The sequence below is a fragment of the Neofelis nebulosa genome, chromosome 9 (assembly GCF_028018385.1).
Source record: "Neofelis nebulosa isolate mNeoNeb1 chromosome 9, mNeoNeb1.pri, whole genome shotgun sequence".
Lineage (NCBI taxonomy): Eukaryota > Metazoa > Chordata > Mammalia > Carnivora > Felidae > Neofelis > Neofelis nebulosa.
In genome coordinates this window covers 30,402,896-30,428,630 of record NC_080790.1, presented here as the reverse complement: position 1 = coordinate 30,428,630, position 25,735 = coordinate 30,402,896, and the positions used below count along the sequence as shown (strand labels likewise).

Below are 25,735 nucleotides of genomic sequence, written 5' to 3'. Positions count from 1 at the left end.
CGCAACACGAGCCTTCCGCGCACGCGCTCTCCTCTCGTTTCCTGCTGGCAGGCGTGCGGGAGGCGGGGCATCCGGGTCGTTTGGCAGCTGCTTCTGGCCCCGGAACTCAGCTGTTCAGCCCCTGCCAGACTAGCAGGTGAGGCCATCCCCGTTGCGGCCAAAGCACGCACGGTGACACGCACACACACCCCTGTCCCCCCGTATGTTTTCAGAGGACTGGGGAGGAAAATCGAATTCGTAGGGAACATTTTTCTTTCTCAGGCTCCGGGCTTGGTTCCGAGTCACCGCCTCCTGTAGTTGACAGCCCTAAGTGGCTCCTGCGAGGCCTGCGGCGGCCTCTGAACATTTCCCCCCAGGCCGGGCTCTGCGCTACGGCGGTCCTCGGAGTAGCCGGGCTAACCCAGACCCGCAGCGCGCGCAGCCTTTGTGGGCTGCATTTCCCCGACCGCCCGGGGTTGTCACTAAATCTTCGGCCACGGGGATCTGGCCTTCCCCATCCCGTCACCGTAGGAAGACTCTTGTTGGAGACTTCCAGTGTGAGATCTTTATTCTGGGAGTTTTGACGTTGTCCTGGGCCAGGGGAGGGTAAGGGTGCTGTGCACTGAGCCGTGGGCGAGAAAAGAGGAGGGTGGATTGTCAGGCCCAACCGGTGTATGATCTTGGTGCCGTGGTTTTCCCATTCGTGGAATGGGTTAATGACATATGTTTTGCTAGGCATATTTCTTTTGGAATAACGTCTTCTTTGCAATATTTTTTTTAAAAAGCTATCTCTATGCCCAACGTGGCGTTCAAACCCAGGACCCCGAGTTCAACAGTCGCATGCTGTACTGGCTGAGCCAGGCAGACGCCCTGTTATTTGCAGTATTGATTTAAATTTTCCTTTTTTCATTCTTCTTCACCAAGCATGACTCATTTATGTTTGTTTTTGTTTTACCCTTGTTCTTTAGAATTAGGTTCTTGGGTTTTGCCTCAAAGAAGTAATGTAAATTTCCCGCAAATGAAATGAGAAGTAAAACGACACTTTTCAATTCTTAGTGGTTGCATTCACTAAGCTTTGACTTTTAACATTAAAAAAAAATCCTTACAAGTATTTCTTGATTTGTTAAGGTGTGACTTTTAAACTTCAGTAATGGAGCTGGCCCACAGTTTATTGCTAAATGAAGAAGCTTTGGCTCAAATCACTGAAGCAAAGAGACCAGTTTTTATCTTTGAATGGTTGAGATTTCTTGATAAAGTATTGGTCGCTGCCAACAAGGTATAGTATTGCTTTTTTTCCCAGCTGGGTTTACATAATGAAGAGTATTATATGTTCATGCTTTGTAAGGGAGCATGCATTATGTTTTGGAAAGGTTGTGGGTCACTTATGGAATTGAGAATATAACACAGTAATAGAAATTTTTGTCTGTTCTTTTTCTATTTTGTGGCAAAACCAGAATCTCATTTGAACCTAGCTCTTTGCCTACTTCATGTCTCTACCCGAACAACTGAATGTGACTGGAGAAAAATATGATTATATGACTTTTAAATTCACTCATCTCCACCTTGCAAATGGTCCCTCCGCTCTGTCGAGCAATCCCAATATCTTCACTTATCTCTCTGAGGAGTTATAATGGGGTGGCTTTTTTTCTGTTTTCTTCTTCCTACGTAGTCTGTTTTAGCCTTCTTGCTTTTCATTATGTGTTTTGTTTTCTGTCTTTAAAATTAGATGCTTTCCTCAAATATCTGATAATGTTTGGCTGTCTGCTCAAATTTAAGAATGAGTAGTACGTTTCTGGGCAGGGTGAAGTTTGTTAACTGTGCTTCACTGTAGGCCAGTCCTGTGGTTTGAAGAACCCCTGGCATTGGCATCATAGATTTCCCTTGGCTAGTCATTCCCAGGAAGAGACTTTTCTACTCTAGTGTCCTAGGGCATATCACTAGCTGCCTAGATTCTAGGAATTCGGGGAGAAGGCTCCAGGCTTCAACATCCAGTATGAAAACTTCCGTTTAATCCCCTGTTTTCAGTACAGTTTTTCCAGCCCACAGCTGTGCTGGAGCTTCCTAAGTCCCGAATGGAGGAGAGAGGTATGAGAGTCTTACAACTTCTAGACTCTCAACCATTTCCTCCAGTTCCAGGCATAATTCACTCCCTCCTCCATAAGCACCTGGAGCTTCAAACAACAACAGCAAAACAGACATGAGCTTCATGGGATTCTGTGTTGTAAGTTGCGTCTCTTCTCAGCTTTGCCCATTGGGGGTACCTGGCTTCTGTATATTCTGTTGATTTTTTTCCTGTTTTCCTTTCTCTTGTGGATTTGTGCATTTGTGTGTGTGTGTGTGTGTGTGTGTGTGTGTGTGTGTGTGTGTGTGGTTGCCCTTTAATATAGTTTTACTAGTATTTCTGGAAAGACAAAGTTAATGCATGGATTCACTTATGGCCCTTAGCTAGTCTCTATTTTCTCTTAAACCCCTTCCAACTGAGTATTTGCTGCATCCATTTCACTGAAATGGCTCTTGTCCAGTCATCAGTGATCTCACATTGTTCCAGCCAATGGTCAGTATTCCATCTTAGTTGACCATCAGCAGCTTTTGACATAGTTGATCCTCTCTCTTGAAACACTTAATAGGTATTTTATTTTGTTGTGAAGAGTATATACAAATATTTATTCCTGCAATGATATCATCTAATTTCATGATTTTTGCTACCATCTATACAGTAATGACTTGCAGATCTCCAACTACCTCTTTCTCTTTTAAATAGCATCCCAAAATTAACATATACGAAGTTAAATTCTTGATTTCTCCGTTCCAAACCTGTCCTTTCCTCAGTGGTCACCATCTCAGGAAACAACCATTTCTTCCTTCCAGTTGCTCAGGTCATAAACCTTAGAGTCATTCTTCTTTCTTTTGGAAATTTCGCATCATATTTATCAGCAAATCCTAAGGGTTCTATCCACTAAACGTGTCCAGAATTGAATTATTTGTTATCATTTCCATTGTTCCCACCCTCCTCTCTCATCTGGATCATTGCAACACCTTCTTAAATGCTCACTATGCTTCTGACCATGGACCTTGTGGAGTATTTTTCACTCAGTAGTCAGAATGTGCCTGTTAAAACATTTTGATCATGTACCTCTTATGCTTCAGATTCTCAGGATGAAATAGAAAATTCTTACAATGGTGTATAAGGGGCTATACAATCTGGTCCTTTCTATTCTTCTGACTTCATCTCTCATTACTTCCTCTCTCTGACTCTCTGCCAGCCAGACTGGCCTTCTTGCTGTCCTCGCCCAAGCAAGTTCCCACCTCAAGGCCTTTGCCCTTGTTTCTCCTACTTGGAATATTTTTCTCTCAATATCTGCATAGCTCACACCTTCGCTTCTTTTTAGAGAGGCCTTTTCTTACTAATCTGAACAAAACAGTAAGAACTCACACTATTCATTTGTTTATTCGGTAAACTTTGCCTCTCCCCACTAGAATATAAACTCACAAGGCAGAGACTTTGTTGTGTTCACTGTTTCATCCCAGTGCCTGGAATAGTGCTTGGCATATAATAAGTGCACAATAAGCATTTCTTGAATGAATGAATGAACTCTCAGTATTGACTATGAGTCTATTTGAATATCTTTTTTTACTGCCTAGGGCTCCTAGAGTTTCTTTTGGTTTCCTTCACGGACCTGTGTCTTATGAACTGCTGACTTGGCTTTTACAGGGCAGCCTAGCTAGGTTCTAAGATGTCAGTTGTCCACGTACCCAATATTTTACATCCTTTGACTGTTGGTTTCTTAGTAAGTTGGTGTGGAAACTTTTTCATCTAGAGCAGTCACTTGTATTAGCAGCTAAATTTTTGGTATTGGAGGGGAACGAAGGATAACATTTAGGAAAGAATGGTTCATTTATTCTTTTTAAGACTTTATTTTTAAGTAATGTCTATACCCAGTGTGGGGCTTGAACTTACAACCCCAAGATCAAGGGTTGCATGCCCGACGGACTAAGCCAGCCAGGTGCCCCAAGAATGGTTCATTTCTTACCAAACTTTTCCTTATCTTGAACATTTTCATTTATGGTTTTATGCCTAATGTAATATAGATTTTAACTTTTGAGTATTTTTTATTTTGATTGAAAGGTAATGAAAGCACACATAAGAAAAAAGCTGATAATGTTCCTTATTTTTTATAACAGACTGACGTAAAGGAAAAACAGAAAAAACTTGTTGAACAATTAACTGGATTAATAAGTAGTTCACCTGGACCACCTACACGAAAATTGTTGGCTAAAAATCTGGCAGCCCTTTATAGCATTGGGGATACTTTTACTGTTTTTCAAACACTTGATAAATGTAATGATATTATCAGAAATAAAGATGACACTGCAGCCTACTTACCAACAAAACTGTAAGTACTTAATTTGATGTTTTGGTTTTTTTAGAGTAACTTATCTTTTTTTTTTTTTTTAATTTTTTTTTTTTTTTTTTAACGTTTATTTATTTTGGGGACAGAGAGAGACAGAGCATGAACGGGGGAGGGGCAGAGAGAGAGGGAGACACAGAATCGGAAGCAGGCTCCAGGCTCTGAGCCATCAGCCCAGAGCCCGATGTGGGGCTCGAACTCACGAACCGCGAGATTGTGACCTAAGCCGAAGTCGGACGCTCAACCGACTGAGCCACCCAGGCGCCCCTAGAGTAACTTATCTTAATAAGGGACTACTGATCATAAAGACCCCAAGGTCAATGGAACCTGAGGCATGCTGCTTGACAATGAAAGCTCTAAGTAGGTCTGGGGAAGGGTTTCTTTTTCAATATGTGTTTCATCGCCCCTGGGACTTTTCAGTACTACAGAGAATTGGTGTGGTGTCCGCAATTTGCACAGAGATCTCTTGGTAAATTTGGATGGAGAGAATATTCTTGACTGAGATAGAAAGAAAAGTCAAGAATTTCTAAGTGATGGGATTAAAGCAGGAATGGGCAAACTAGCCCACAGGCCGAATCCAGCCTGCTGCCTATTTTGTAAATAAAGTTTTATTGGAATACAGACATATTCATTCGGGTGGTAGCTGCTCTCATGTTATAGTGGCAGAATTGAATAGCTGAGACAGAGACCATTTTGCCTGCAAATTTGCTGACCTCTAAATTAAGGGCTTACGCAACTCGTGGCTTGAACTTGTGGTTTGGGTCAAAGACAGACATTTTCAGAGCAAGCCTTAAGAATAATGGCAATGGGGTAGGTCCTATGAAAGGGTCAAATAAGAAAATCAGCAGTTAGAGTACAGTGAGGAGTGTTGTCCGGGGTGGGGTGGGGAGGGGGAAATGACACCTAAATAAGCTTAGCTGTGGTGTGAGCGGAGAGCAGTGTCAGGAAGGCTTCTCAACAAAGCATCGGCCAAAGAAGATCAACAGCAGGGAAGGACACATGGAAATAGTCAAGTAAGTGGTTAGATGGGAAGAAGGGAAGGTGGATGTGATAGGCCAGGGATTGACAGACTTCATGAAAAAGAGCCAGGTAATAACTATTTTTGGCTTATAGGACCATATATACATTTCTGTTGCAACTACTCGCCTCTGCCCAAGACTGTATGTAAATAAATGAACATAGCTGTGTTCCATTGAAACTTTATTTACAAAACCAGGTGGCAGGCTTGGATAATGGGTCAGATTCGGCCTGCAGGCAGTAGTTTGCCAACCTGTTTTCTAGGCAAAGGAAACTTCTCATTGGAAACAGAAGTAGGTTCTTTATACTTTACAGAGCTTTTCAGAAAGATGCAAAGTAGAGGAGGGAACAAGTCATGAGGGGAAGATGAGAGGTTCAGTTCTGGGTGTGCTGACTTGCAGGACAGGAGGCAATATCCAAGGGACAGTGTGTATAGTTGGTAGTTGGAAGTCATGGTCTGGATATCAGAGCCCTGAGTTGAGAATGTAGCTTTTGGCAAGTAGAACTCTTTGGTATGGATAGTTATCTGGAAAGAGTTACTGTTTGAGAACAGAGACTGGCCAGAGATACATCTCTAGAACACCACGCAAGGGGCCTGGGCCAGTTTAATAGCTTACAGAGGAAACAGGGACATTATTCTGAACCTGGACACTGATTTTTAAGTCTGTTTTCAACTGCATAGGTATGTTGTGATTAGATTCTGTGTTGTTTGGGATAGATGTAGATCTCAAAAGTTTTGGAAGAGATTAGAGAGCACCAGTGCTTTCCAGTTTAATTTGGAATTTGAAACTAAACTTTGATGGTTTAGTTCTCCACCACTTAGCAAATCCACACATGGTTTTCTAGTTCTGCTTAAGTAGAATTTATTACATATTGCATATTATTCATATGTATTTCCAGTGGATTCATGGATTCTGTGTAGGAATTCCCTGAATATTCTGGCATGTGACCTCAGTCATTTTTAGTTTTGTTATCAGCCTGGAGAGTATTGAAAAATGCACAGGATTTAGAGTCAAACAGATGAAGGTTGATTCCATGATTCTGTTATTTGTTACATATATGATAGTGAAGTGAGCATATTTAATGTTTCTGCCTCAGTAGCTTGCTCAGGACCCATAGCTATTAGGTGGCGGGTCCTAGGATTTAGACAGATCTGCCAGACTTCAAAGCTTATGCTTGTCACATAAATGGTCAAGTCACAACACAGTAAATAACATAATTTTGTGAAAATGAATAGTTGACATGGAGTGTTATATATAATGAGAGAAGAGAAGGAATCGTTGTGGATTGACATAATTTGGGAAGTTTTCATGAAAGGAAAACTTCGTTTTTTTTTCCAAAGGATGGGTAGGATTTCTTACATAAATATATTTCTTCTCTTGTATTCCTAACAATACAGTTCGATTAATGGTAGTATTTGTTGTGATCGTAATGAATAGGTAGGTAAACAAGGTGTTTTTGAAAGCTGAAAATTAAGGATTTGTAGCCAAAAGTGTCCTGCACAAATACAAATTGATTTCTGAAAATGAGAAAGGTATCATGAAAATTGTTTTATTAACCTGAACAGTGACCAGTGAAAGCATCACTTCTTACAGGGCTGCAGTGGCTTGTGTTGGAGCATTTTATGAAAAAATGGGGAGAATGTTAGGAAGTGCGTTTCCAGAAACAGTGAATAATCTTTTGAAATCCCTGAAAAGTGCAGAGGTAAGTTTTACAACAAATATTATTTAAATGTTTTGCTTTTGGCAGGAGTTAGATGTCAGTTAAAAATATGTTTGCCTTTTTTTCCTGTCACTGTGGTACTCCTAGTACTTAGCAAGAAGGTAATTTAAGATTATTACTTGGAAAAAAATACATCGCTTGCCCCTTCTTTAATGTATATTACCTTATATTTCAGTGCGAAGGAAAAAAATGCTTTTCCTTGGCACCTGGGCAAAAATAGGTTTACTTATTATTTTTTATTTAGCCCTATGGATATTTTTGCATTGCCATTTTATTTGTCATAATTAATGTATTAGGCTCCAAGAGTTGCCCAGGGTAATGAATGACCATGGGGACTTAAAACAACAGAAATTTGTTGTCTCACAGTTCTGGAAGCTAAGATCCCAAATCAATGTGTTTGGCAAAGCCATGCTTCTTCTGAAGACTTGTGAAGAATCCTTGCTTGCTTTCTTCCAGTGGTTGCTGGCAGTCCCTTGTTGTTCCTTGGTATTCCTTGATTTATAGACACATTTCTAATTTCTACTTCTGTTGTCACATAGTGTTCTCCCTCCGTACCTGTGTTCTGCATCCAAATTCTTCTTTTCTTATGAGGATGCCAATTATTGGAGTAGGGCCACTTCAATAGAGTATGACCTTGTTTTTATTTCATCCGCAAAGTCCTTATTTCCACATCAAGTCGTCTGCACAGGTAATGGGGCTTAACACTTGAACTAATCTTTTCGGAGGACACTATTCAATCCACAGCAGCTGCTATTTAGTAAAAATAGTTCTATTTTGTGATGTCAATTTCGTGTTACTTCTGAAAGTTCCTTATCAACTTGGTGTTGACTAAAACTGGACCAAGCCCTGGACTCTCACAGTCTAATTCCTTCATCTCGGAAAAGTAAAGGTTTCTTGGACAACCCTTCTTCTGGGAATCATTTGTCCATTCATTTATTAAACAATGATTGAGGACATACTGTCAGGTAGTAAGCACATAAAGATGAACAAGATGTGGTCCCTGACCTCATCAAGTCTAGTGGAAGAGATCTGTGTTTGAATAAGTGTAAGAGTATGAAAACAGGAACTACAAAAAGATGAAGGTTTAGCATATCTCTGTGACACATTTTTTAAATATGTTGGATGGTTCTTCTCTTAGAATGCCTATATTACTTAACTACTGTTTTGCTTAACCATTCACATTCTGAGGTTTTGGATCCTTGAGATACACTTATAGTGAAGTTTTTGAATTTTCATGTTCTCATTAAGCTGCACTTCAACATATTGTGGAAACATTAGAATATGTTTTCTAGTTGTAACCTAATTTCTCAGAAAGGTATTACTTAATTGAAGTTAATAACTACTCTTACCTTTCAGATACTTTCTAGGATACTTTATTTTATTTTGCTTTTCATTACTTACTGTTTACAATTTAAAGGTAAGACTATGAGACCAGGAAGCCCAGAAAACTGTTGTGTTTTGGTATGTTCTTGTTTAAACATGGAATTTGTCTTACAACAAAGTTTTCAGTTTGATTTATGTTCACTTCTAGTCTCAAGGGCGAAGTGAAATCCTAATGAGTCTACAGAAAGTTCTGAACGGACTGGGAGGTGCGGCAGCTTCCTCTCATCGTGATATTTACAAGAATGCCAGATCCCTCTTGACTGACCGGTCAATGGCTGTTCGGTGTGCAGTTGCCAAGGTTAGTGCTTGGCCACTTTATAATGCTGTTCCTTCTCCTGCTTGCTCTTTTTTTTTTTTTTTTTTTAAGTTTTAAAATATGATAGTATGCTTATTGTCCCCATGGGTTAGTTTCATTTTATAAAATTATGTATAAATGGAATCATGTGGTATGTGCTCTCTCTCTCTCTCTCTCTTTTTTGGGGGAAGGGTCTGCCTTCTTTCACTCAATGTAATTATTTTAAGATTCATCTATATTGTTACACATGTGTCAGTAGTTCATTTTCTTTTCATTGCTGAGTAGTATTTCATTGTGTGGATGTACTACAGTTGGTTTATTCCTTTACCGGTTAGGGACATTTGAGTTGCTTCCAGTGTAGACTATTACAAAAAAAGCTATGAACATCTGTGTACAAATTTTTGTGTGGACATATGCATTCATTTTACCTGGGTAAATACCCAGGAGTAGAATAACTGTATCCTATGATAGATTTGTGTTTCACTTTTTAAAAAATTGCCAAACGATTTTCCAAAGTAATCATACCATTTTACATTTCCACCAGCAATGTATGAGATTTCTAATTCCTCCACATCCTCACCAACATTTGGTTAGTCATGCTTGTTCATTTTAGCCATTCTTGTATATATGTACACACATCTCATTGTGGCTTTAATTTCTATTTCCCTAATGACTAATGATGAGCATATTTTTTTATTATTTATTTATTTATTTATTTATTTATTTTTACATGAAATTTATTGTCAAATTGGTTTCCATACAACACCCAGTGCTCATCCCAACAAGTGCCCTCCTCAACGCCCATCACCCACTTTCCCCTCTCTCCCACCCCCCCTCAACCCTCAGTTTATTCTCAGTTTTCAAGAGTCTCTTACGGTTTGGCTCCCTCCTCTCTAACTTTTTTTTTCCTTCACCTCCGCCATGGTCTTCTGTTAAGTTTCTCAGGATCCACATAAGAGTGAAAACATATGGTATCTGTCTTTCTCTGTATGACTTATTTCACTTAGCATAACACTCTCCAGTTCCATCCACGTTGCTACAAAAGGCCATATTTCATTCTTTCTCATTGCCAAGTAGCATTCCATTGTGTATGTAAACCACAATTTCTTTATCCATTCATCAGTTGATGGACATTTAGGCTCTTTCCATAATTTGACTATTGTTGAAAGTGCTGCTATAAACATTGGAGTACAAGTGCCCCTATGCATCAGCACTCTTGCATCCCTTGGGTAAATTTCCTTTCCCCCTGAGATCAGGAACACGACAGGGATGGCCACTCTCACTGCTGTTGTTTAACATAGTGTTGGAAGTTCTAGCATCAGCAATCAGACAACAAGAGAAAAACAAGGCATCAAAATTGGCAAAGATGAAGTCAAGCTTTCACTTTTTGCAGATTACATGATACTATACATGGAAGACCTGATAGACTTCACCAAAAGTCTGCTAGAACTGATACATGAATTCAGCAAAGTTGCAGGATACAAAATCAATGTACAGAAATCAGTTGCATTCTTATACACTAATAATGAAGCAACAGAAAGACAAATAAAGAAACTGATCCCATTCACAATTTCACCAAGAATCATAAAATACCTAGGAATAAACCTAACCAAAGATGTAAAAGATCTGTATGCTGAAAACTATAGAAAGCTTATGAAGGAAATTGAAGAAGATACAAAGAAATGGAAAAGCAATCCGTGCTTATGGATTGGAAGAAATATTGTTAAAATGTCAATACTACCCAAAGCAATCTACACATTCAGTGCAATCCCAATCAAAATTGCACCAGCATTCTTCTCAAAGCTAGATCAAGCAATCCTAAAATTTGTATGGAACCACAAAAGACCCCGAATAGCCAAAGTAATATTGAAGAAGAAGACCAAAGTGGGAGGCATCACAATCCCAGACTTTAGCCTCTACTACAAAGCTGTAATCATCAAGACAGCATGGTATTGGCACAAAAACAGACACATATTTTGATGTGCTTATTGCCATCCATAACTTCTTTGGTGAAGAATCTCTTCAAGTCCTTTGCCCATTGTTTTATGGAGTTTTCTTATTATTGAGTTTTGATAGTACTTTATAGTTTTTTTATGTATTCCTTTATCAGATACATGATTTGTAAATATTTTTTTCTCAGCTGTGGACTGTCTTTTCATTCTCTAAATAGTGCTTTTCTAAGAAGAGAAGTTTTGAATTTCGTCCAAGTCCAATTTACCAATTTTTCTTATATAGACCATACTGCTGGTTTTGTATCTTAAGAAAATTTCCTAACTGAAAGTTTCTCTTATGTTTCCTTCTAGAAGTTTAATAGTTTTATACTTAGATATACACTCCATTTTGAGTTAATTTTTTAATATAGTGGAAGGTATGAATCGAAGTTCTTTCTTTTATGATCCATTTTGAGTTATTTTTTTAATATGGTACAAGGTATGAATCAAAGTTCTTTTTTTCGTTTCTTTCTTTTTTGCACACGTATATTCACTTGTTCCACTACCATGTTGAAAACACTATGCTTTCTTCACCTAACTTGCATTTGAACCTTTGTTGAAAGTTGATTGTCCATATATGTATGGGTCTATTTTTGGACTCTTATGTTCTACTGATCTATTTTGATGTCAATAACACTATCGTAATTACTGTACCTTCATAAGTCTTGAAACTAGGTAGTATTAACCTTCCAACTGTGTTCTTTTTCAAAATAGTATTCTAGGCTCTTTGCATTTCCATATGAATTTTAGAATTTATCAGTTTGTAGAAAAATAACATGCTAGGATTCTGATTCATGCTGGTATTTTGCAATGAATCTATAGATCAATTTAGGAAGAGTTGATATCTTTTTTCCTTTTTTTTTTTCGTTTTCCCATTTTTATTTAAATTCTGGTTAGTTAACATATAGTGTAATATTGGTTTCAGGAGTAGAATTTAGTGATTCATCACTTATATATAACACCCAGTGCTCATCACAAGTACCCTCCTTAATACCCATTAGCCATTTAGTCCATTCCCCCCCCACCTCCCTCCATCAACCCTGTTTGTTCTCTATCACTGAGTCTCTTATGGTTTGCTTCCCTCTCTCTCCCCCCCTTCCCCTTTGTTCATATGTTTTGTTTCTTAAATTCCACATATGAGTAAAATAATATGGTATTTGTCTTTCTTTGACTTATTTCACTTAGCATAATACGCTCTAGCTCTATCCATGTGATTGCAAATGACAAGATTTCATTCTTTTTGGCTGAGTAATATTCCATATGTATATGTATATGTATATGTATATATATATATATATGTATATATACACATATATATACATATGTATATATAACCACATCTTCTTTATCCATGGAAGAGTTGACATCTTAACAATATTAAATCTTCTAACCCTTGAATATGATATATTTCTCCATTTATTTAGGTTCTTTGTTTTCTCTTAACAACACTTTGTGGAGTCTAGGTGTAGGTCGTGTACATCTTTTGTCAGATTTATTCTTAAGCATTTTATATTTTTGATGCTATTTTAAATGGTATTGATTTTTTAAATTTTAATTTCTAATTGTTCATTGCTAACACAGAAATACAGTTGGTTTTTGTATATTGACCTTGTATCTGTCAGTGTTGCTAAGTGACTTATAAGTTCTGTCAGCTCTTTTAATGGATTCTGTCAGATATTCTACATAGACAATCATGTTGTCTAAGAATAAAGGCAGTTTTATTTGTTTTCCAACATGGGTGTCTCTTGCTCTGGCTAAATCCTTCAGTACAATGTTGAATTAAAAACATGAGAGCAAAGGGGCGCCTGGATGGCTCAGTTGGTTAAGTGTCTGACTTTGGCTCGGGTCGTGATCTCATGGTTCGTGAGTTTGAGCCCCACGTTGGTCTCCGTGCTGACAGCTCAGAGCCTGGAGCCTGCTTAGGATTCTGTGTCTCCCTCAATCTCTGCCCCTCCCCTGCTCGCTCGCTCTCTCTCTCTCTCTCTCTCTGTCTCAAAAATAAATAAAACATTAAAAACAAAAACAAAAACATGAGAGCAAAGATCCATATCTTATTCCAGATCCTTAAGGAGAAAATATTCAGTACTTTGCCATTTAGTGTTAAGTGTTGGTTTTTCTTGATGACTTTTACCAAATTGAGGAAGTGCCCCCATATTCCTAGCTTGCTAAGAGGTTTTAGCAGGAATGGATGTTGGATTTTGTCAAATGCCTTTTGTTTTATACTTGATTTCTTGTGTTGTTTTTGTTGTTGCTGTTTTCGAGTTAAACTTCTTACTTTAAGATAATTGTAGATTTACATGCAATTATAAGAAGTAATATAGAGAAGTCTTTATAAACTTTTAACCAGTTCCCTCCAATGGTAATATCTTGCAAAAATATAGTACAATATTACAACTAGTTTAATACAGTGTTGACATTGACACAATCCATTGATCTTGTTTAGTTTTCCCAGTTTTACTTGTATACAAATTCAATTTTAAAAATCGATATTGGGCTATTTAGGTTATATATTTCTTCTTCAGTGAGTTATCTATCTCATTTAAGTTGTCAAATTTATTGGCATCAAATTGTTTATAATATTCTATTTGTTCTTTTAATATATATTGAATCTGTAATGATGTGACCTTTTTCATTCCTGATTCTGGTGATTTGTGTCTTCTCCCTTTTTCCTTCATTTGTCTGGCTAGAGATTTGTCAAATTGATTGGTCATCACAAATAAGCAGCCTTTGGTTTTATTTCTGTTTTTCTTTTCGGTTTTCTACTTTGGCTCCTTTATCTTTATTATTCTCTTTTTTTCCCTGCTTACTTTGTGCTAAATTTGCTCTGCATCATCTAGTTTCTTAAGGGGAAGCTGAGGCTATTGATTTAAGACTTTTCTTCTTTCTAATATAAGAATTACTATTAAATATGTTCTCCAAAGTACTGAAAACTCAAGGCAGTAAGCTGGGACAATTATAGGGTTAACTTTATTTTCCATCTCCTAAGGCTCACTGTGCTTCATTGCCTGATGTCCAGTGTCTTGAAAACTATTGTTTCATATATTTTAATTTAATTTTTTTAGTTATTTCAGGAGAAAGAGTAAATCTGATTCTTATTTTATCTATGGAAGTGGAAGTTCTAGGATGTACTTTATTTTTTTTTCTCTTTTCTTTTTTTTTTAATTCCAGTGTCTACTAGAACTACAGAATGAAGCTGTGTTCATGTGGACTGCTGAACTGGAAAATATTGCCACTCTCTGCTTTAAGGCTTTGGAAAACTCAAATTATGGGGTTCGAGTAGCAGTGTCTAAACTCTTAGGAACAGTCATGGCTACAGCATTGATGCCAAAACAGGCAACAGGTATTGTTTGCCAGCCCCTGATGTACATTATAACAGATACTTGAAGGTATATGGAATTCATCTAAGAGAGTTCTTTCTTAGGGGCAAGCCACTTTAAAGTTTTAAATTGTTGAGTATCTTTGTCTACTACCCAAATGGAATTTTTCTTGATATAGGCATTTTTTATGGTTTTAACATACAAGATAAAATATATCAAGTATACTGGATATATAAGCAAGTAAGATTTATGAAATGATATTGTGTAATCGTCAAGGGACCAGAGTCTGGCACTTTATATGCTTTCTTTCAATCTCTGTGAGTAGACCCTTCTTATAGTACAGTATTTTTTTTTGTTTGTTTTTGATGACTATTTTAAGCAGAATCAGAGGCATCATTGATTTGTCATGTGATTTGTGCTGTGCCTCACAGTTCCGCAGAGATGCCTCAGTGAGGGAGGGTTGTGAGTAGATGCTCTGAACCACCGTTTGCTACTGTCCCCACCCCTACTTCACCTCTATATAGTAGAAGGAGAATCAGATGTCATAGATTCAAGTCCAGGCTCTTAGGTTAATTAGCTGTGAAGCCCTCTGAGCTGTAGTCTCTTTATCTTCAATTATTTCAATCTGTGCAATTAGATGATGATGACAGGTAACATTTACCAAGCTCTCTGTACCAGGCACTCAATTAAGCATATAACAAAATTGTTTTATTTAATCCTCACAAAAGCTCTGTGAATTATAAGTACTATTATTTATTTATTTATTTACTTTTAAATGTTTATTTTTGAGAGAGAGGGTGTGCGCACATGCGGGCACATGGGAGGGGTAGGGGAGGGGGACAGAGGATATGAAACGGTCTCTGTGCTGACAGCAGAGAGCCCGATGCGGAGCTCCAACTCATGAACCTTGAACTCATGAATTGTGAGATCATGACCTGAGCCAAAACCAAAGTCAGATGCAACCAACTGGGCCACCTAGGCAGCCCTATAAGTACTGTTATTTTATAAACAAGGAAGTCGAGCGATTGTATTAATTTATATTCTGTTAAGTGTTAAGTGTCAGAACTGAAATTCAAACCCAGGCAGCCAAATTCCAAAGTTAACATACTTAATCATGAGCTTTATACCTCTCCTACAGACTTTTTGTGAGGATTATGTTTGTAGCTGTTTGTGAAAGGACTTTGTAAAATATGAAGCTCTGTATAAGGGAGGACAAGTCAGTGGCAGTCCAGTGACATTTTAATTTATTGCTAACCATTGTGTAAAGAGCATGTACTTGACAAAGTTTCTTTGAGTCCGCCTCAGCTGGGAATGAGGGCTGTGATCAATGAGGGCTGTGGTTGTGCTTTGTCCTCGTGTTACATATATCAAGGTTAACAGTATTATTAAGCTATTTTTGACATCAATTTATTGAATTACCTTTAATATCTAGCTCATTCCATTTCCTAGCATTTAGCTTCAAAGTTGAATTTATTTTTACAAGTACATTGTAAATGTAAAGCTGTAAGAGAACAAAAGGACCCTATCTCCTTTGTAGTAAAGAATCCTTGAAAATAATTCCTTGAATTTTAAGCTAGATTTGTAAGAAAGTGTTACTCAACTAATAGCAAGATATATTGCTTATGAATTTATTTTTCTTCCTGAAAGTAATGCGGCAGAATGTGAAGCGAGCAACATTTGATGAAGTCTTAGAACTCATGGCCACAGGATTTCTACGTGGAGGGTCAGGTTTTCTAAAGAGTGGTGGAGAAATGTTAAAAGTCGGAGGGTCTGTTAATCGTGAAGTGAGAGTTGGAGTCACACAGGTTTGTAATGTATACATATAAAAGAATTCTGTTTGCATTGCTTATGAAATCTCATGGAACATTCTTACTAAGTAACAGTACACCCAAGTTTTTAACCTTGTCTGGTTTCTTTCAAAACATTTATTTTACCAAATGAATGAATTACATTCAGATTCCAAATTACACACTTATATGGAAAGATAGATTCTTAATGATGTGTAAATAAGCCTTTGTCTACTGTATTTATATAAGTATCCAATAACATTTTCCCAAATTTTACTTGGCAGAAAATCAGATGTAAAATAATTCAGTTTTATTTGAAATTATATTCAAATAGCTTTAGGCATTTAGATGTTAATGTACTCCAGCTACCCTGTAGCCAACCATATTGGTTAATACTTTGATTGGATTATCATTAATGATTAATCACCAGTGTAATTATGAAATGAATCCTGACTTGGAATTATAATTTCAAAATAATAATTAACCAAATAAGGTATTATGGGTAATGATCCAAGAATAATTAATATATTATAAGATAAAATGTTTCTTTGTGATCTTAGTCAAAATCACTCCAGCTATACATTGTTCCTAAAACAAGTGTAAAATAATAGTAAGCCATTTTTATCTTACTATCATAAGCAACTATTTTCCAGGTCCATGTTTGTTTGGGATGTGCGAGTTTTCTTAGTCCTATAACCTTTTACCTTCCTCAGTATTAGGGTGAATTCAGCTTTCCCTCCCCATTCTCTTTTTGTGTTTTTCATGAAGCTATTATCTTAAGGACAGTTTTTAATCCACCAGGTCTCAAGTTTTCAATTTTCTCAACTTTCATCTCAAATATAAGTTATTTTGCGTGCTGTCATCATGTATTTCTGTGTTTGCTTTATCTGTAATTTCAGTTCATTTATATAATTTATCTGAAGTTGTATCTTTATTTATAGGCATATGTCGTTTTTGTGACTACGTTGGGTGGTCAGTGGTTGGAGCGTAGCTTTGCTACATTCTTGTCTCACGTACTTGATCTGGTCTCCCATCCTCGGGCAACACAAACTCACGTAGAGGCTGTGTACTCAAGACGATGTGTCTCCTTTATCCTAAGAGCTACCGTGGGCAGTTTGCTAGGTGAAAAAGCCCAGATTGCAGCTGCCAAAGAAATATGCCAAGCTATTGGGAAACAGATGAAAGCAGTAGGTAAGAATCGATATCTTGATGTGTCTGGTTGATTAGTCATTTAGTTTTGTATTATTATTCTTGATAAATATAATAGATCTGATTCATTCGTGTTACTTTCTGGACTGTGTTTAATAGTTTTATTGAGGACTCTTGTTATTCAAACATCATTATGGTGAAATAGAATTTTTACAGATTTTGGTAGCATGTTTGAAAGGTTAGGTTTTCTGTTTTATTTCCAGTACCTATACTGGTGTTAGAGCTCTCCTGGTAAGCTCTATTGTGCTTTGCTCTCTTTAAGGAATAGTCTATTGTAATTTTTCTGCTTGGACCCTTTTTTTTTTATAAACACAAGTTTGTTTGTTTGTTTTCCCTCCATTACTAGGCTTACTGTGAAGATGTGGTTATTAGCCCACCAGAGGATACACTGTGAAACCTCAGTAATTCATAATTAAAAGAAATCCTTTTCAAAGAAGTGTCCATTTATAAGATTTTCAGTTAACAAATATTGAGTATCTGAGATTTGCAAAGCAGTAATTCAGGGTTTGAATAATGAGTGACATAAAAGTTTCTTGCAATCCAGTTGGCTTGCAATCCAGTTAGGGAACTATATAAGGTAAAATATAAATTCTGGACAGTTCAGTTTTATTAATTCTAATCATGCAAATTATATTGCCTACTAGTGCTCTTTAGAAATAAGAATTTAATGAATAGAGAATACTCGGTAACTTACATTTAGAGAATATATATTAAACATTTTCTAAAATCCATAAAAGTAAATTCACAAATAGTTATAGTTTTGATTGTTTTTTTCTTTAAGTTTTTAAAAATATTTATTTTTTTAGGAAAAGAAAGAGACAGAGCATGAGTGAGGGAGGGGGAGAGAGAGAGAAGGAGACAGAGAATCTGAAGCAGGCTCCAGGCTCTGAGCTGTCACCACAGAGCCCAATATGGGGCTCGAACTCACAGTCCCTGAGATCATGACACGAGCCGAAGTCGGACGCTTAACCAACTGAGCCACCCAGGCACCCCTAGCTTTCATTGTTTATAATAGCTTACTTAGCAAACCATTTTTAAATGTATAGGGTTAACTAAAAGTTATGAATTGTGAATTAAAGGGTGTTTAAATGAATGAGGCATCATTCTTTAGTTATCTTAAAATAGTAGTCTTTCCTAGTTTCACAACTTGACAAATACTTGTACATTGATGTGTGGAAGAAATGTTTGCCAAAAACACTGCCAGGTTGTGGGAATAAAATAGCGAACCAGATATAGATAGTACCTGGTCAAGGGGCTTATGGTTTAGTAATCAAAAGGTGGAGTTAATGCATTTCCAAGTCCAGAAATAGGTAAAAATAAAGAGGTCCGTAATGAAAATTACAGTCTGTAGTGTATTAATCTATTCTCTTCCATAATTAGGTATTATATATTTTTATAGTCTGTTAATACACAATGAATGCAATAAAGGTAAGGAAGTTTTACAGTTACATAAGGGTCTTAATCTTAAGGCAACAGACTAGCCATTTGATTTTTTAAAAAATCTTACAAGGCATGCAGATGGCGTCACTTGGAGCTTCAGTTGCTGCACAGGGTTATCAAAGACAATGGCCAAGAGCAAACTGAGAGGGCAAAGGTCCAGGAATGGATTTCATATAGCCAGCCAAAAAATGTTAAGACTAAAAACAAAGCAAAACCAGTTACCACTAATCTTAAGAAGATAAACATTGTGAATGATGGAAAAGTTAACAGAGTGAATAAAGCTTTTGTAGATATACAAAAGGAACTTGCATGTTTCTCCAAAGGACTTTCCCTTGAACCTCTGCAGAAATAGTTGATTCCTCAGCAGTGTCATGAAAACGAGCCAGTTAATGTTGATGAAGCGACAAGATTAATGGCTCAGTTGTAAGACACTGGTGATACATCAAATACCCCAAAAAGACCAATAAATTAAATGTTTTATATACAGTTTTAGTTTAAAAATAAGTAAATAATAAATAAATAAATAAAAATTTAAACAATCTTAAAAGCAGAATTGAATGTAATGCTATATGTCTGGGATTTATGGGCCAGAATATATTCTCAATTAATTTGACAAGGAATCTTCAGTTGTCTTTATGTTAAATACATTTTAATTCTAATGAAGGGTCAGGGAAGGGGGCACCAAAGCTAAAGGAGCTTTGAGGAACATCTCAGTAAGAAATTCTAAAGCCAGTTTCCTTATAGATCTTCCTTTCTAGTCAGAAATTTGACAGTGTTGCAGCACTTGAGATAGCAATAATAATAAAGTGACAGTAATGGCTGCTGACATTTGCTGAACATGTATTGCGGGCAGCATTGTGCTGTCTTCTTTAATCACCACAGTACCCATTGAGATAGGCCCTTAACCCTCTCAGCAGATGAGGAATTTAAGACTCGGGTCAGCGGAGTATCTTGCCCAGAGTCACATAGCTGACGTGACTGGTGGAGATGGGACAGGAACCCAGGTTTCCTTTCTCCAGAGCCAGTGCTTTGTACAATGTGATTTGCTACTGCTTACTAGAGCTAGGTAAGATATCCCAGTATGTATTGAAGTACTGTCATGATGTCATTAATCAGTGTTTTTAAGTCACTTCATCATTTAATTACACAAGTGTTCTGCTAAGAAATAATTACATACAGAGTTTTTAGCACGCAGACATCAACTGCCATAAATGTTGATATAAAAATACCAATTGTAGGGGGCGCCTGGGTGGCTCAGTCGGTTAAGCATCCGACTCTTGGTTTCGGCTCAGGTCACGATCTCAGAACTTCATGGGTTCAAGCCCCGCCTGGGCTCTGTGCTGGCAGTGCAGAACCCGCTTGGGATTCTCACTCTCTCCCTCTCTCTCTGCCCCTTCCCCACTCGCCCTATCTCTGTCTCTCTCAAAATAAATAAATAAACTTAAAATAAGTATCAGTTGTATAAATCAAAAACATTATGTCACAATTTAACTCACCCACATCAAACACGTGATTGTGTGTTTCCAGAAGCAGTCGTGAATGATACTAGCGCTGAAAACAAATCTGGAGCGGCAGACATTGCAGCAAGCCAGCATGTGATGGTCTGTGCCCTCCAGGAGCTTGGGAGCCTGGTGCAGAGCCTGAATGCTACCGCCTCTCCTCTTATTCAGGAAGCATCTATAGGTATGAGAATTCATTTACTTGCTGGGATTCTTTTCACTATTTAAAAAAGAAAGTCAGAAGTGTGACTGATACTTAACTCCTGATTAGTTGCTTGTCATCATAATTAGCAGTTTTTAGATCATTTAGATCAGTTAGGTTTTATTTAAGTTAAGATTCACTGTAATTGTAAATGTTGAATAAATAGTGAAAGAAAGTTTGGGGAGACAAAGACGTCATGGTAGTTTGTAATAATTGGCTAACGTTTGTTAAATATTCATTTAATTTTTACATCATTTGTATGTTATTAGATGTAATTATACTCTCTTTTGTAGAAAATGTCTCTTTGAAGTTCTCTGCTGTTTCTGAGATGATGTGTGTTTTGTGGCAAAGTTCTGAATGTATGTGACTAAAACCATAATGATTATGATTTTAATCATTGTGTTACACGTAGTCTTCTAGTTCATGGAATCATTGGACTTCGTTAAAGAGTAATATTTTGAGTATTTCTTTTTAGGACTTTTGGAGACTGTGACTTCCGTGCTTCTTCATCCGAGTATGGCTGCTCGGCTTGCTGCCGCATGGTGTTTGCGCTGTGTGGCTGTGGCATTACCTTTCCAGTTGACACCCTTTCTAGACAGGTGTGCAGAACGGCTCAACAACTTGAAAACGTCACCGGAAGCCGTTAGTGGATACAGCTTTGCAATGGCTGCTCTGTTAGGTGGAGTTCATCAGTGTCCATTGGGCATTCCTCATGCCAAGGGAAAGGTACGACGGAATTATGAGTGCTGTCACGTGGGCTTTAGTCTTTATTGGAACACCTCCTATGTTTAATGCTGAGCTGGGTGATCAAACAATTTTACTGTAATAGTATAAAATATAGTGTTATGCTAATAGGGAGTTGACAGACCCTAATTCATATTTGATATTTAATTCTTTAATTCTGCTGTCTGGGTTTAGTATCATTTTATTTTACAGGAAAAAAAAAAAAAAAAAACCCAAACCCTTAACAGTTATTATGTAGAAATCAGAGCTATTCTTTCAGCTTTTAGAGATAAAAATTCACGTTGCTCTATTCAAAGATATCAGGAGAATATGCTATTGCATTTAGCATTTTGGTAAAATCAGTGGTTATTATGAGTCAGTTTTTTTCTTTTTCTTTCCACTATACCTACTATTATGGTTTTTTTTTCTCAAGAATATTAAACATTTATGTAAATACGGTCTGCAACTTTACATATGTAGATTGGGGCTAGGTTTTTAACTTCTTACTCTTTCTGGGACATTAGGCCCAGATCCATTCACTCTTACGAGCTCCATAGCTACCACTCGAGTATTGGCTTCCATCTCCCTTTGTCCTTCAACTGCCTCCTCTCTGATTATCCTGCCTGCAGTCTTTCTCCCGTCTCCCCACACCACTTGCATTTTTCACATTAGCTCCGAGACCCTTAGGGACTACCCGGTGCTCAGAGAGTAAATAGAATCCCCTCGGTCTGGTAAACCGGCACCTCCACAATTTGCTATCATTCTACCCATTCATTCTGCGTTCCCACTGCTCTACTTAGACTAGTCGTCTTGCTCTCTTTCCATGCCTTTTGCAGCCTTCATGCCTGTGTTCACACAATAGCATCTCATCCCCCTTCTTGGTCACATGAACCAAACGTATCTGTTTGTTTAGAGGCCCAATTCAAGTTCCATCTCTTTTATGAAATTTCTTCAGAGCTACTCTGTCTGCGATAACCTTTGCCCTTGTGGACCACTACTACATCTGCTTACTCTTTTGTCATTCATGTGCTGCTTGTTACTTCCCATTTCCCTGTGACTTCTCCAAGACTGTAAGTGCTGTAAGATTATTTTAATGGCAGAAACATGTTAGGAGTTCAACAAATCATTTAATATAGGATAATGGTGCTACCAATAATAGCATTTATTAAGTGGTTTCATGGACCAGCAACTGTTCTGAGTGCTTTGCTGTATTAACTTATTTAATCCTTGCTGGAGTGAGGTTGGCATTCCTATTATTCCTATTTCCCCAGTGAGGGAACTGAGGCAGGGAGGTTAAGGTGTCCCAGATCAGAAAGCCGGGAAATGACAAAGCTGGGCTGTGAACCCAGGCAGTCTGGCTCTAGAGCTCTCTCTCAACCACTGTGCTGTTCAGGGTCTCCTCACAGACGACAGTGTGATCGAGATGAAGTAGGTCTTGATGTTGGATCTTTTAAAACATGTTAACAGGAACAACAAAAAAGAACAACTTCCTTTTTTAATAAGGCGCACTAGCTATGTATTTTCTTACTTGGTTTCTTTAACTTGTTTCAGTTAAAATCCAATTCTGAACTTCTCTTGCAGATGGTAGTTAGTATCGCTGAAGATCTCTTACGAACCGCTGCTCAAAATAGCAGGCTGTCTTTACAGCGCACCCAAGCTGGATGGCTTTTACTTGGAGCACTTATGACTTTAGGTATAGTTATATCTGAGTAGGATGTCGTCTTACTCTGTAAGTGTCAGTAGATTATAAATAAAATGTAATTTAAAAGTATTAAACTTCACATTCTAGACTTTGAATGACATGGTAAAATGGTGAAGGTGTTTTTCCTCTCATTTGGGAGTAGATTTCTATTTCTGGTAACTTCTGCTTAAGTACATTTAAGGAGAAAATGGTTAACAAAGTTTCACCTTAAAAAATAACAAAGTATCACCAGAATAGCCCTGGTCTAACTAACTGGCTTAGTGTTAACCAAATGAGATAAGAGTATGGGGCCCATTCCATCCCCACAGTGACGTGAGTGACATGATTTTAGTGGGGTGATAAAGTCACATTCCAGTGGTCTTGTTGGTGCGGCTTTTATGGAGTTACCCTTCTCCCCTTCACTTTCCCAAGTGCTATGACAAACCTGACATGCAGGCAAAGTCTAGCACTGTACCTAGAACAGAACTGTTGTCATGGTGATGGCGTGTGTCTTCTTTTTAGTTCACATGTCCAACTTCCAACTTTAGTAGTAGATATGTGTTTTACTTACTGAATAAGAAGCACTTTGAGTTAGGGAGGAAGTGGGGGAAGGTGATCAAAAAGTAGAGACTTGCAGTTCTGAGATGAGTAAATACCGGAGATGCGATGTCCAGCATGCAGATATACTGCTGTGTGACAGACAGGAAAGCTGTCAAGAGAGTAGTAAATCCTTTTCTTTTCTTTTCTTTTCTTTTCTTTTCTTTTCTTTTCTTTTCTTTTCTTTTCTTTCCTTTCCTTTCCTTTCCTTTCCTTTCCTTTCTTTTCCTTTCCTTTCCTTTCCTTTCCTTTTCTCTTCTCTTCTCTTCTCTTCTCTCTCTCTCTCTCTTTCTCTCTTTCATTTTATTGTATCTATATGAGATGATGAATGTTGGCCAGACCTGCTGTGGTGCTCATTTCACACTATTTGTAACCCAAACCTTCACCTGATACAGTGACATATGCCACTTATTTCTCAATCACACTGGAAAATAAAAGAAACATTTTGAAACTATTACTGTCACAGGTGAAGGTAGAGTGAAATGATATTAAAGCTTGTGTGGGGCTCTTTGACTTTGGTTAGTAATGTTTGTTTTATGTATGTATGGTTTCGTGTTCTCCTTTTCTCCATTAGGACCATCTGTAGTTCGATACCATCTGCCCAAGATGTTGTTATTGTGGCGAAATGTTTTCCCTCGTTCTCTAAAGGAATTGGAGGCTGAGAAGGCCCGAGGCGATTCTTTTACCTGGCAGGTAACATTGGAAGGTCGTGCCGGAGCTTTATGTGGTAAGAACTGAAAGGGGTGTGCTCCCAGAATATAATTTTATTACGAAAATATTTGTGAGGTTAAGGAGAATCACTACTTCAGATTTTTGTGTTAATGTGTAGTGATGAACTCATAGACTTGTAGATTTAGAAAGAAACTTTGTAAACTAATTTATTTATTTTGGGGGGTGGGGAGAGAGAAAGAGAGCCTGCGTGCACGTGTGCATGAGTAGGGGAGGGACAGACAGAGAGGGAGGGAGAGAATCCTAAGAAGCCTCTGCCTGTCAGCACTGAGCTCAAACTCACAAACCGTGAGATTATGACCTGAGCCAAAACCAAGAGTCTGACGCTTAACTGACCGAGCCACCCAGGCATCCCATAAATAACCTAATTTTGAGATGGAAATGAAGCAGTGACTTAAAACAGGAGGTTAGCATCAGTGGTCAGACAAGACTTAGAACCCAGGCCTCTTGAGTCCAGTTATTGCAGTCTTCTACCTGTCAAAGAGGCACTGTCACCACATAGAAAACCCAGTAGGTATTTAAAGGAAGAAGACACTCAGGATCTCCCAGGTCACTGAGTTGACAGTGAGTCTTTTCATGATGGACAAACAGCTATTCCCTCCAGCATTATCAAATCTGCAAATGTTGAGATGCATTTTTTTAGACATCCACGTTACAAAAATTATGAATAAAATTGTTTTTGTTTAGAAGTCAGCAACTTACAGGAAAGGCTCCAGTTTTGTTTCAACTGGGAACTAGAATTACCCTGGGTGACTCTGTTCTTTTTTGGTTGGAAAGTGCTTCTTTTTCCAAACTGTGGGAAACAGATATATGCTTAAAGCATAAGGGTGGCAGGGCAAGGTGTCAGTTTTGTTCCCAAACATCTGAGAGCTCTTTTTGTCTTAGTTCTATTGCTAAAGAGGCAGCAAAGATATTCCTTCTCACTGAGCCACTTTGTCCACCCTTGGTTCTGTCTTGCTTTCTTTGAGGTTATCTGAATTCAGTGATGTTAACAGACCTTTGAATTCCCATTCACAGAAATCTCCCTAACAGATATCTTCCCTCCCTCCACCTTTCTTCTAGCCTTTTCTAATGATGTTTCTCTGTAGTTGCAGTTAGTTCTTCATTTGATTTGACCTGATTTCAGAACCTTATATTTCATAATAATTAAGAATTAAAAACTTTATCTAGCAATGAGGAGTTTTGTCGCACATTGCCCTGAGCTCCTGACTGAAGATGTGATTAGAAAATTGATGACCCCAATTGAATGTGCCATGACCATGATGTCACAGTAAGTAAGCGATTATAACAAGTTAATGTTCAGTTTTACATATTTATAAATAATCATGTTTTGCACTCCCCTCTAATGTTATACAGGAAACATGTAAAACTTTACTTTTTTAAAATGAACTTAAAAACTATAGTCATGGAATGAATTGAAATAAAATTGTATTTTATACTGTTCCAATAAAGGTCACAGTACAAACTAAGGTGAAAATATTATACTTGCCAATGTATTTTGACAATACATCGATACATTGCTGACAATGTCTATAACACTTATTCTACTAAGCTGACACCAACTGTACTTTTGATATTTTAGCATTCCGTCTGTAATTAAAGCCCATGGAGCTCATCTGAAAGCTAGTGCGGCAATGGTCCGTTTAAGACTTTATGATATCTTGGCTTTGTTACCTCCAAAGACTTATGAAGGTAAATGAAATTTGCATTATCTAATAAAAATTCTTCAGTGTATCTTTCTAGTTCTTCACAACA

General features: G+C 37.6%; 1 protein-coding gene and 1 pseudogene across 2 annotated transcripts in view; both read left to right on the top strand.

Annotated features, from left to right (window-relative positions):
* Nucleotides 1–35: 35 nt before the first annotated feature.
* Nucleotides 36–25,735, top strand: part of HEATR5B (HEAT repeat containing 5B) — a 100,053-nt gene continuing 74,353 nt past the window's right edge. The window contains exons 1-14 of one of the 2 annotated variants that reach the window (XM_058683030.1): nt 36–136; nt 1,108–1,255; nt 4,162–4,373; nt 7,001–7,109; nt 8,659–8,808; nt 13,965–14,136; nt 15,761–15,918; nt 16,842–17,091; nt 20,077–20,232; nt 20,726–20,976; nt 22,555–22,666; nt 23,826–23,978; nt 25,151–25,250; nt 25,563–25,672. In XM_058683030.1, coding sequence (XP_058539013.1) covers nt 1,130–1,255; nt 4,162–4,373; nt 7,001–7,109; nt 8,659–8,808; nt 13,965–14,136; nt 15,761–15,918; nt 16,842–17,091; nt 20,077–20,232; nt 20,726–20,976; nt 22,555–22,666; nt 23,826–23,978; nt 25,151–25,250; nt 25,563–25,672 — 2,059 coding nt within the window. In that variant the 5' untranslated portion in view covers nt 36–136; nt 1,108–1,129. Of the gene's footprint in view, nt 137–567; nt 586–1,107; nt 1,256–4,161; nt 4,374–7,000; nt 7,110–8,658; nt 8,809–13,964; nt 14,137–15,760; nt 15,919–16,841; nt 17,092–20,076; nt 20,233–20,725; nt 20,977–22,554; nt 22,667–23,825; nt 23,979–25,150; nt 25,251–25,562; nt 25,673–25,735 lie in introns of those variants that run through there. The other variant, XM_058683031.1, reaches the window with a different exon arrangement.
* On the top strand, nt 17,930–19,603 carry LOC131484628 (ribosomal biogenesis factor-like; annotated as a pseudogene).